This window comes from Panonychus citri, unplaced genomic scaffold, assembly GCF_014898815.1.
Source record: "Panonychus citri isolate SS breed McGregor unplaced genomic scaffold, ASM1489881v1 Contig00138, whole genome shotgun sequence".
NCBI classification, from domain to species: Eukaryota; Metazoa; Arthropoda; class Arachnida; order Trombidiformes; family Tetranychidae; genus Panonychus; species Panonychus citri.
The window spans coordinates 4090306-4102148 of NW_026515543.1; the positions used below are offsets into that span (position 1 = coordinate 4090306).

The 11843-nt window shown below is 32.2% G+C and overlaps 4 protein-coding genes across 9 annotated transcripts; 2 read left to right on the forward strand and 2 right to left on the reverse strand.

Moving 5' to 3' along the window:
- The first annotated feature begins 199 nt into the window (after positions 1-199).
- LOC128393832 (protein embryonic gonad-like) lies at positions 200-4462 on the forward strand. Of its 5 annotated transcripts, XM_053354047.1 has the most exons (6): positions 200-466; positions 722-794; positions 874-1111; positions 1357-2808; positions 3616-3797; positions 3874-4462. In XM_053354047.1, the coding sequence occupies exons 3-6, from the start codon at positions 965-967 to the stop codon at positions 4031-4033; spliced, it is 1941 nt and encodes a 646-aa protein (XP_053210022.1). In that variant the 5' UTR covers positions 200-466; positions 722-794; positions 874-964; the 3' UTR covers positions 4034-4462. The 5 variants fall into 5 exon arrangements, with proteins under 5 accessions (XP_053210022.1, XP_053210023.1, XP_053210024.1 ...); XM_053354048.1 differs by lacking the exon at positions 722-794; XM_053354049.1 differs by lacking the exons at positions 200-466; positions 3874-4462 and adding an exon at positions 3224-3291 and having other exon boundaries at positions 583-794; positions 3616-3752.
- LOC128393835 (uncharacterized) lies at positions 4383-6137 on the reverse strand. The gene is made up of 7 exons (XM_053354059.1): positions 5995-6137; positions 5675-5932; positions 5533-5621; positions 5327-5454; positions 5023-5231; positions 4841-4960; positions 4383-4773 (listed from the first exon to the last, which is right to left on the reverse strand). The coding sequence occupies exons 2-7, from the start codon at positions 5858-5860 to the stop codon at positions 4549-4551; spliced, it is 957 nt and encodes a 318-aa protein (XP_053210034.1). The 5' UTR covers positions 5861-5932; positions 5995-6137; the 3' UTR covers positions 4383-4548.
- A 268-nt stretch (positions 6138-6405) lies between these two features.
- On the reverse strand, positions 6406-8744 carry LOC128393834 (sulfotransferase 1E1-like). Of its 2 annotated transcripts, XM_053354058.1 has the most exons (4): positions 8351-8744; positions 8301-8314; positions 6944-8221; positions 6406-6866 (listed from the first exon to the last, which is right to left on the reverse strand). In XM_053354058.1, the coding sequence occupies exons 1-3, from the start codon at positions 8680-8682 to the stop codon at positions 7467-7469; spliced, it is 1101 nt and encodes a 366-aa protein (XP_053210033.1). In that variant the 5' UTR covers positions 8683-8744; the 3' UTR covers positions 6406-6866; positions 6944-7466. The 2 variants fall into 2 exon arrangements, with proteins under 2 accessions (XP_053210033.1, XP_053210032.1); XM_053354057.1 differs by having other exon boundaries at positions 8301-8743.
- A 695-nt stretch (positions 8745-9439) lies between these two features.
- Positions 9440-11006, forward strand: LOC128393093 (uncharacterized). Its single transcript, XM_053353219.1, has 3 exons — positions 9440-9739; positions 9826-9929; positions 9980-11006. Exons 1-3 carry the CDS (start codon positions 9678-9680, stop codon positions 10909-10911), a joined length of 1098 nt encoding a protein of 365 aa, XP_053209194.1. The 5' UTR covers positions 9440-9677; the 3' UTR covers positions 10912-11006.
- Positions 11007-11843: the final 837 nt, after the last annotated feature.

Sequence of the window (11843 nt, forward strand, 5' to 3'; positions counted from 1 at the left end):
TGTCTCTTTTTCATCCTTTCATCTTGATCGGGTTAATGTGTTCATTGAAACGATTCAGTGAAAAAGATACAAGAGTTTCAAGTGTTCAAACGATAATCGATTGTTGATTTTTTTTTTACCTAATCAATCAATTAACTTGATAACAATTCAATTACCCAAAGGATTAATGTTTGTCCCCAACATAAGGGAATCAATGTGATATCAAGTTTTACACAACAATCAGGTAAATCTGGTTAGATACCTGCAGAAAAGTTGGCAAACAATCAACGAAAAAGTGATTTTTTATTATCACAACAAAAAGTATAAACAAAATATGATCAATCAATTAGCAACAATTAACTTTAGATGTGACAATTTGATCATCAACACACTAAACCTAATTAAAGGGAGAGAAAACTTAATGGAATTGAAGAGTTAATAATCTAATTCTAATCCAGGATAGTTAATTGTTGAAAGGATCGAAAAGGTAAGATTAATAACTTATCATCTCTTTGTAACGATAAGAAAATTTTTTAAAAAAATTCTTTTCTATTAATGTTATTGTTTTCTTCCCAAAAGAAAGTAGAACGTTTTTCCTCTTTCTTTTTTCTATCTTTGTTTTCTTTTTATCTTTTTTTTTTCCTAATCACCTTTTCCTCTGTAATAATTATCTTTTTCTCTCTCATTGTAATTATCACCGTTATTTTGTCTCTCTCTCTCTTTCTCTCTGTTTATCTTCTAGATAATTAGTAGAATGAGAAAAAGAGAGAGAGAAAAGAGAAACTCTCACAATTGTAATAATTCCACAATTTAAGGTAACCAACATTTTCTCCTTTCTTTTTTCTCTTACTTTCTCTTGGCCCTAATTTTGTCTATTCTATTTTCTATTTTCAGGTAAAACCAGATTCCGTTGTTCCAAATTTTTCTCTCTTCTTTTCTCTTTTGTTCTCAGTTGATTTTATCACCACGTTTTCTTTGCAATTTAATGTCAAACAATTCAAGTTCTTCCAATGATCCCAACAATCAACATGTTTGTCGTATTTGCTCCGACCGAGCAATCGGTTATAATTTCAGTGTCCTCACATGTGAACCATGTAAGGCCTTCTTTAGACGGACAGCGGACAAACTAGAGGTAAGTTTTGCATTAGAATAGATGAGAATTGACCTCTTGAGAAGTGACCATCAACTAGAATTTAGTTTGAAATTAAATCATATGATTTTCTGTTGAAATGTGATAATGGCGAGTCAGCATTTTCTATTCTCTTTTTTTTTCTATATTAATTATGTGTTGATGTGGTGACAAGTTGATGTCTTTCTTGTTTATTAATTGTTTTCCTCTTTTTTTTCTCCTTTGTTTTTTATATTAATTGAATTAAGGAATTACAATGTCCGTTTAATAACGACTGTGATATTGATAAAATTACCAGGAAAATATGTCGCCGATGTCGTTTGGTAAAATGTCTTAAAGTTGGCATGAGAAAAGATTGGGCTCAAAGTGATGATGAGAAAAAATCTCGATTTGAAAATTGTACCAATTTGTCTCGTGGGTGTGGTAGTGTCAAAAGTTCTACTATCAGTTCAAGATCATCTAATTACAATTGCAAAGATAATTTATTACGAGATTTTAAAATGTGTAACAAATTAACTTCAAGGAGCTTCGTTAAAGATAATGATTCCATCTCATCTAATCGTAATACCTGGTCATCATTATCTCTGCCCACGCCTTCACCATCGCCATCTTCTTCATCATTATCAATGTCTTCAGCTAAAATGGGAGCTTCTTTCATGCAATTATCTGGTAAATCAACTTCATCCTGCTCTTCACCATCTTCATCCCTGCAATCATCAAAATCATGTTCAAATCTTAATCGTTATGGTCCAAACAAACAACATTCTGGTTTGATGCCTGCACCTTGTTCATCTTCAGCATCCTCATCATCTTCCTCTTCATCAATTATTCCAACCATTGATCTGATGAATTCTCTACAACGAACTTATTACCCTCAATCTAATTGTAAACAACCAAGACAGGACATTCAAAGTATTTTAAAATCAGACAGTAATTCCGATTGGTTGATTAGATTTCTAGTTGAAAGCCATGCACTAAATTTACCAACATCTAGACTATCGGTAGATCAATTAAATTCTGAATCGAGTATTGTAAACAAAACTGATCAATCTTCAACAATTCGTGCAACGGAAACGGCTACTTGTTTACAACAACCACAACCACAATCATCATCATCGTCATCATCAAGATCGGAATCCAATCCTTGTACCCGAGTTGGTGTAATTGTTGATGGACGGAAATTAGCACCATCACCGACACCGATGATTAGCTCAAAAAAGACTTGTGTTTATCCACCAGGGTTATCCTGCTCGGATCGACAAAAACAACAACCACCATCATTAACACCAATCAATCAAACTGATTGCAATTTGAAAGCCCGAGTGATTCGTAAAATTTTGGACGCTAATTTTGCTCCAAGTCATTTAAAGCAAGGATGTCGAAAAGGATTCGCATTAGATGATCTAGAATCTGAAACGATCGATAGTTTAGTCAATGCTTTCGATTTTTTTAATCAACCACTAACCGTAAACAATTGTGAATTAACCTCCATTGAAGGTGTAACACAATTTACCGACCTTTATCTAGAAAAATTGATCTCCGGTTGTAGGTGTTTATCTTCTTACTCTAAATTGTGTCTAGAAGATCAAATCACTCTGGTCAAAGGAGGATTTCCCGATATACTGACCGTTAAAAGTCACTTTTGTGCCTCAATGTCAACCACCTCATCCTCACCCAGACCGAGCGATAACTGTTGGCAAGTAATTAAACATATTTACCATTAATTAAAACCTAATTTAATCCTATTACATTTCCAGCTATAGCCAACAATTAATCGTTACAGTTGCAAATTTCATCTCCCAATTGTTTGATTAGAATCATTTTTTTTTTCTGCAAAACCAAATCAGTTTTGATTACTTAATGAGTATTAACTGTATATGTTGAGTTTAGGTAGACAATAATGTTGAAAACAAATTATTATCTCGAATTAATCAAACAATTAATCACCATTAATCTATCTTAATCATCTATCCTTCAATTACTAGTAGATGTAATTAATTTTTCTTTCTGTTTTACTTGTTTTCTGAACTTGGAATTAACTTTTCCCGCCTCTATGTACATAAAATTAATGTTTATATCTAAATTGCACTTGATTGTTGATTGTTATATAAATAGAAACCATTATTAAGTACGAGTGTATCATGAGTTATACTAATTAACACGATTAAGTCAATTGAATTCAGGTAACTAATAATCTCTATATTTAATTTACCTTTACCATTAAAACTTGTTGATAGCAATCAGATAATTACCATGGATTGTTATTGGAGTGGTAATTAGTTCAATCTGAGTTTTCAAATGTTCAAATGATTGGACATTTTCCAACATTCAGTTCAAGAGTCAGATAATTACAATTGATTGAACAATCTATTATCTAATCATCATAGAAAATAAGTTTAATTCAGTAAATCTTGAACGTAAATTGCACTGCTTCGTTTAAATCTAATTCTAATCAACTCTCTTTTTCTTCAATCATTATTATGATTTTCCCCTTTAATTTAATTTAGGCAACTAATCAACAACCTGATAATCCTTTGAGACGAGTTGAAGATTCATTTAGCAATGAAAGTGATCAAGGAAACACAATTAACTTGAACTGGATCAGTGATCCTAAAGTTATTTGTATTTTAATTGCAATCGTCCTATTCAACCCTGATCTTCCTAACTTGCAAGCAATTGATACAATTAAGTAAGTTGATTAATTGTTGATTTTCTTACGCAATTAAAATATTTCATTTTCTCTCTTTTTTGATTTCGATATTTAGACTTGAACAATATACGTACATTTACCTGTTGAAACGATATTTAGAATCACAATGTGGCTCATCATGTCGAGCGCGAACTGAACATTTTAATTTAATCTTTTCTATTGAGAAAATTATGGTAACACGAATGGAGCGAACATCTCATTCATCGAACGATTGACCACTGGCTATTCTTTTGTGACCAGTTGATTCATTTGTTTTTTTCTCACAATTCTTCGCACATTTAAATGGAAACATTCACTCTTATGTAAAACTAACGCTGGGAATTACGAAAATAATCAATTAATCAATCCGGGAATACAATCTATTTATTGATCTCCGCATTTGTTTGCTTGATTGCTAGGAAAAAACAAAGCTCGATCTAATATTTTCAATCACAATTAATCAACTGTTTTAACCAACACCATTTACTTGTTAGACTAAATCAATTCAACAATGAGATTGATTCTGATAAAAAAAAAATAAGACCAACATCTAGAAATACAAAAGATTAGTTAAATTTTCTGAACTTATTGTGAGTTAATATAATATTATTTTAATATTACTATTCGTATTAATAAAAGTATAAAATCATCCTTTGTAATAACAATCAACACTGTGATCATGAATCATTAAAAAAAATTGCACTGAAACCATTGTAATGTTATTTGATTTGTAAACCAACAGACAATCAAATTAATTGTCCATGAAAGTTTTATGTTTGCAAATAACTTGATCCACAATAATTGATTCAATTTCCATCTCTGGACTGGGCAAGGTAATTTTATGCGATTCTTTCTCGGAGACGATCAAAACTTGACTTTTTCGGGTGTGCAATACATTTGCGATGACCAAGTGATGACCATAACGGATTAACGCTTGTCTTGCCTTGTCCAACAATATCGATTCATCAGTTTCAAGCTAAAAAAAGACGAAGAGTAACAAATGTAAAATAATATCTAATTTCCTTTGAATAATCTTTAAATACCTTGAAAGAAACAACGAAAGCCGAAGGGACCCAAAACTTGACCAATGGTCGCAACATTTTGGGAACTAATTCAAAGACAAGACTAAGTGGACCATTTTTAGACTGAATTTTATGGGTCGCCTGTAAAAAAGAAGATGGAAAATATGAAATGGTTGTGAGACTCAAAATTCGCGAATCGTTACCATGTCAGTTGGTGGAATGTAAAAGTCCGAAACTGCGGCTGCAAGGTAAAGAGCCGCTTTCGATCCCAATGGTTGCATTGAGAATGAAATTTCCCGAAGGTAATAAAGATACTCGGCAAGGGTTGTAAATGTGATCATCAGTATATTAGCTTTACTCTCTCGGTAAATTGATACAGTCTTTGATAACTCGTCATAAACTAAAGGATCAACTGTGGATAATAATTAAGAAGGAGACAGATAATGATACGATGATAATGTTAAACTAATATCGTAAATGGCAAATGATTAGTATCACTGATCTTACTTTGTGAACCAGAATCTGATGAGGAAAGTGATTCCAAGAGTTGCCAGATATTTATGTGCCTTGTGAATGGTTCCAATGATTTTAAACGGTACAGGAAAATGACCTTATATCCTTTTCTTAGAAAATATCTAATAATGAGCAAACAAAACAAAAGAGAAAAAGAAAAATTAATATTTTCATAAGATTATTGAGAATAATTAACTTACTCAGCTGAAGCTGATCCTCTTGTTCCCGCTGAAAAATTGTCCACGAATCGTACAGTATTATGCTCCATAGGAACTGTTGTCCCTCCAGACTGAAAATGATAGAAATTGATCAAAACAACCTGTTGAAATTTGATTCACTTACGGTTATTAAAACTGTTGGATGATCGGTCTCAGAGCCGATGAAACTTTCAACCTGAGAACGGACTTTATTTAAATTATTTGGTTCCAAGAAATTGGAAAAAAAGTCAGAAGCTTCATCTCGGTTATCGATTGATTCCTTGGTACCAGATTCAACTGAATCACCATCAACACGCTCGGTAGAAGTCATTTTGATTCAGAGAATTAATGAAAACAATCAAAGTAATTGAATTGTTTTCTCAAAATCATCAATCAACGATTGCTGGAAAACGAATGAAAATTTTCAAGATCAAATTGAAACAGATTTGGAACAGATTTTCTTACCGGTCATTTCTTACATGCAACACGAAAGAAAAACTATAAATCAACATGGAACAATTAAGAAATAAAATAAAAACTGATAATTAATCAAGTGATTAATTATCACGATTAAGAAAATTGTTAATGTAAACAAAAGTTCAACTCACAAAAGTGAATCAACAAGTTGTTGACAACAACTCAGATCAGCTGACATTTTATTGGCGCTCAGATTAAAATAACTTTTTAATTTGATTCTAATTTAATATCTGATTATAAGTTTATTTTATGTACTCTCGATGATTTAATCAATAGTCCAACCACCTTGATAAACATTTTGGTGATTTTCACTTGATGAATTTTGGACATTTTCTGGTTACACCGATTGTCATAATCACAGAGAAAATCAAACAAAAAAAGGTAAACAAAGTTTTCGAGTTGGGATAACAATTAATCGAAATAATTTGCTTTCTTTAATTTAATTGTTGATTTTTTCCTTTACTTTCACTTACTCCAATCAAATTGTATCTGATTCATTGTAAGATTGCAAATTAAATCATTTGTCAACTTAAGTTCGAGAGTGAGAAGTCGTTCAGAAATGACTCAAATCGTTTCGAGATTCACATTTTTTTATGGATTTTTTTGGACAAATTCGTTATAAAAAGAACAAACTAAATCACTGGACCAATAACAATCAGATTTGTCTTCGAGTATGTTGAACATAACCGCCAAACACGACCAATCAATGCAACTTGTGGATTTTCGCAATTGAAGATCTTTGAACAGAGACTTTTGAGCTCGATTGAGTTTGAAGACTGTTGATTCTTGTTTTATTGAAGCATCTAATTGAAGATTATCAACACCACTGACCAAATGGTTGATTGGATCTCGCTTCGCATCTTTAGAGAGAAAAAAAGTAAGAGTGAGAGAGAAACAAGAGTAATAAAAAAGACTCAAAATAATTTTGTTAGGTTACCTTGATTGTTAACAACTTCATGGATTTGGACATTATAATTATCAAAATCAAATCCCCATTTTTCAATATCAGTTATCGCTCGGATCCTTCGTGGGGTTTTTGTACGTCCAATCATGTTGACATGATTCCGATAGAGCACAAAGGTCACGTATTCAGAGAAATATCTGTTCTCATCATCAAGAATATGTAACATTATTGAGATTGTTTTAAGGCAAAGATATGTATTTTTTGGCCTCTTATAGCAACTCTGAAATAAGTTGAGTTGAAGGGCATTTATATAAATGTCCATTTTTAAAATGAATGTAAACAAAAGTAACTTTTGAAAGGTTCAACTCAAAATGAATCAACAAGTTGTTGACAACTGAGATCAGCTGATGTGACATATTATTGGCGCTCAGATCAAAATAACTTTTCTTTTGATTTTTATTTGATTTTTTATTTCTTTGATTTACTTTATGTACTCTAGATGATTTAATCAATAGTCCAACCACCTGATAAACATTCTGGTGATATTTAGCTAATATTATGTTGATTGACTTTTAGTAATTTTATCCTTGAATTTAAACAAGTCGGATAAATGAAGTTGAATGTGCTTATCCATTTTAATTGCTATTGGTTCAATTAGATGATTAGTCCAATCGCCAACCTGTCCATTGCGAAAGAATTGAGATTCATCAGGATTTCGTAAACCAATTCTATCCCAATGAGAGTAATTAACCTGTGGATTGACAGCCATGAATCGGAAATTACAATGTTCCTTTAATCGAGACATCGTTTTATCATCCGGAAGTGGTTGATCTAGAAAATTACAGATTCGATGAACATTTTTTTCGAAGTCTTCATGGAGATCCTCGTAAGAAATTAGAAGAACCTTATTCCCTTCAACAAGTGAATATTTTAAACAATCAATGTAATGTTTATGCAATGGACCATAAGGCACTTCACCGGAAAGAAATCTCTCTGCAAATTCAGAAACTGAATCATTATAATCAATCAGTTTGTTCATCCGAGCAAAAAAATAGTAAGAAACAACAACATCTTTCGGGTTCCTTGTTATTGAAATCACTTTTGGCTCAATTTTAGTCTCTTGATTGAACAAAATACTTAATGGAAGATGAGTTTTGATCAACCTTGGACTCGGCATTTTATTGATTCCAGAGATTCCCGGCATGATCCATTCCAAGAAAGGAGACCTCTCCTCTAGATTGATGTTGAGAGCCTTATTGAAGTCATAATCATTCATGATAAGCCACACGATTTCCTGAAGCCATGTAACACCTGAGAAACATTGAAACAAGACAGAAATTATTACCCAGAGAAAAATTGAAAGAAATGATAAACCGAACAAGAAACTTACCTGTTTTGGGAAACGAGCAAAGGATAACATCATTGGAGTTGAATTGAATTGAAGACAATTGTGGTATTAATTTCAACACTTCCTCTGGGATAATAAAATCACGGAATCTGTACATGGTCATACGTCCGATCTTTGAGTTCAATCGAGTCGCTTCCCTGATTAACTCCGACCTTTTCTCAGATCTTTTCTTTGAAAACCAAGCAACACTGACTACACCGGTGAAAAGAAAAGCATAAAAAGCTTTCTTGTAGAAATTCAATCGACCAGGATTTAATGGACTTGAATCGATTTGAAATTCTTTGCAGTAATTAGAAGACCTAATTTTGTATAAAACATTAACACTCAATTTAATTGATCGACTAGAGAAACGATTCAAAAACATTTTCAATCAAATTTTTGTTGTAAACAAAAAATTCACTTCCATCAAAACAAAACAAGTCACGTGAGCAACTCAACAGCTGATTGAAGTTCGAGAGTCAATTAATTGCTCCTGACAATTGGCTGAGATCTTGTTAGTTAATGAGATGAGGCTAATCATTAGTTTTCACACTTATCTTCATAATTAGTGGATTCAACCACTTAATTAACATGAAATCTTGGTATCTAATTAGTCTTGTGCAAATGAGTTTCACTGAGTTTGATTTTCTAAATTAACTTTCGTCAATGAGAAATTATCTGTGACTTAATTGTGACTTAATTGTGACGCAGGTGGTTGATCAAGTTAATCACTTGAAAAACTTTGGTGTCAATCACTTAATAATTTACTCAATCAATTGATCGAGCTGATTGAATGCTCATGAAGAAACTTGTCAATTCTAAAAGTTTGTAACATTAGTTTGATTATTAGTGAGAAGGAAAAAGGATAAATGTAATTAAACAATTCGAAATGTTCAGAACTTTATTTCGTCGATTATTTAAAAACTAAATTACGAACAAGTTGAGTTACTTTGATTTGTATTCTGTTTTCATATTTGAAAATGATTAGTATTAAGTTGATCCTTAACCAATGGATGGCACTTAAGTAACTCTATTAACTCAATTTTATCTCAATCTGATTAACTTATCAACGATATGTGTTAATTAACAATCTTTATGGTGAATAAAATAATCGATTAATTGAAGCCACTGCGTTGAAATTGTCCAAGAGAAATTGAATTCGGAAATTATTAACTATCGATTCTTTTGTTATTGGATAATGGAAATGAAATTGGTACAATTTATCTTGATTTTCACATAAATCACTCAATAGAGATTACGAAAAGTGGTGTTTACTCCTTCTAATTAATCAACAATCCGCCTGATCAATGATCAATATATTTATGTGTTCACATTAACTTGATTCATCTTCAATTAGTTTCAATCTCTCAATGAACTACCATGAACACAATCAATGGTGACAAGAAAATCACTTATGCCTACTCACCTTTAAATCACCAAAGGTAAGAGAAATTCAGTCTTGATTGTTCATTATCATTATCATTGATCATGATATTCAAAAAAGTCCAATTTTCTTTCCTCTGAATAGATCGAAATCATCTTATATCATCAAATTAACTTATTTTCTTACAATCTTTAATCTGGTTGTGTTTATTTGGTTGATTTCTTCAAGTAGATCAAATTACGTTCCAGGTAAGTGATTAGATTATTTACTGTTAATTATTGATGATTCTCTTTATTAGTGGTAGAACTGAACAAATCTTGTGGACATCGAGATGAACTGGAATTTGTATCGAATAAAAGTTTGCCGTCTTATTGGAAAAGAACATCATTGACGATGGAAGATCAATGTTTACAAGCAACAATGTCGGAAGATAATTTTAATTTCCAACGCGAAATTGATCTATTGGAAAAGTGTCAATCATCCGATTACACCCGTTTCTGGACTTCTCCCAACCGATATTTCACTTTTCTACCAATCAATATACTACCCGTTTCTAATAAGAAGATAGTCTCTTTCTCACTTTATGGTGGTGCTGATCGATATCTTCGAAATGTGGTCAAGATAATCCGACGATATAAGAAACTTTTACCTGATTGGATTCCTCGTTTTTGGCTCGGATCTGATGTTCCTTTTTTGATGATTAACCGATTAGTTTATGAACAAGCTGAAGTGATAATTGTCCATCAGAATCAACCCAAGTTAAGTAATTTGACACGTTCCCCTGGATACCAAGGGATGTTCTGGCGATTCTTTGTCGCTGATGATCAACATGTAGAAAGATATATTGTCCGTGATTCAGATTCCATGTTGATCCAACGGGAAGTAGACGCTATGAACCAATGGATTAAAGAAGACACCATGTTCCATGTAATGAGAGATCACAAAAATCAATCCATTGAAATTCTAGGCGGCATGTGGGGTGGAAAAGTAGATACTAAGATTTTTTCTACCTCCAGGGAATATGAGAAGGCTTTGAAATCCGGTTTCAATAATCAAGACGGCAAAGGTCTTGACCAAACGTTTCTACAAAGGTTCTTATGGCCAATCGCGAAGAGACGAATGACCTGTCACACGGCTTATCGTTGGAAGTTCGTTGATTCAAAAGGATGTAAAGACTTTCCAACTCCAAGAGTGGGAAACTCATTCGTTGGAGCCATTTTGGAAGACTGAACATTTCAAATGCAAATAGATTATCTTAAATTCATGTTCAACAAGAACAATCAACTAATCGCAGAGAAAAGAGATGAAGTCTTTCATTTCAATAAGAGATTAGGCATTTAAATATCATTCCTCATGAAACCATCGATTTGCTATCTTTGTATGAAACAGAGATGATCAGTATTAATTAGTTTTCTGAAATACAGCCAACCAAATTGAGTTTGGAACATAATTAAATCACTCGCGCACACAATCAATTGAATCATTTATCTATGAATTGACAAGAGAAAAATTAACATTTGAAACATTGGTGTTTCGATGAGATATTCAAGTTAATCACAATTTGATTTCTCTCTGTGATTTAATTTTGTCCCAAACTCGATTCGAGTGGCTGTTAATTAGCATCACGTTATCATCAGCGTCACATCGCAAAGTTAATCCTTTGATTTATATCTAGAATTGATAAAATTTACCCGAACCCAACTAATATGAGTTAAAAATACATTATTAATTTGATTGTTCACCCATTGAAGGCAGTGTATATACTACTAGTATTAAATCAACCAACCTTTATCTCGATGTGTCTTAACAACGATGTTTTAATTGACAATCGTTGAGACTTAATTATCAATCCAAGTACCAGAATCGATTGATTTGAATCAATTATTACAAGTAAAGATGAAAGAGTTTTTAATCACGGGATTGAATTGAATTAGAGAAAACAATTATCGATTCTTTCAGAATTGATTCACAGAAAAATGTTAATCAAGATTACGAAGAGTATTGTTTTTGCCTTCAGTTTAATGAGCAATCTTTTAATCAATGTTGACATTAACATTAATCACTTTTCTCTGATTAGTTAATTGCAACACAGTCAATGGGGACTAGATAATTAACCATAACAACTCACCTTCCAATCAAGAGTATAACAAATTTTCTTTAAG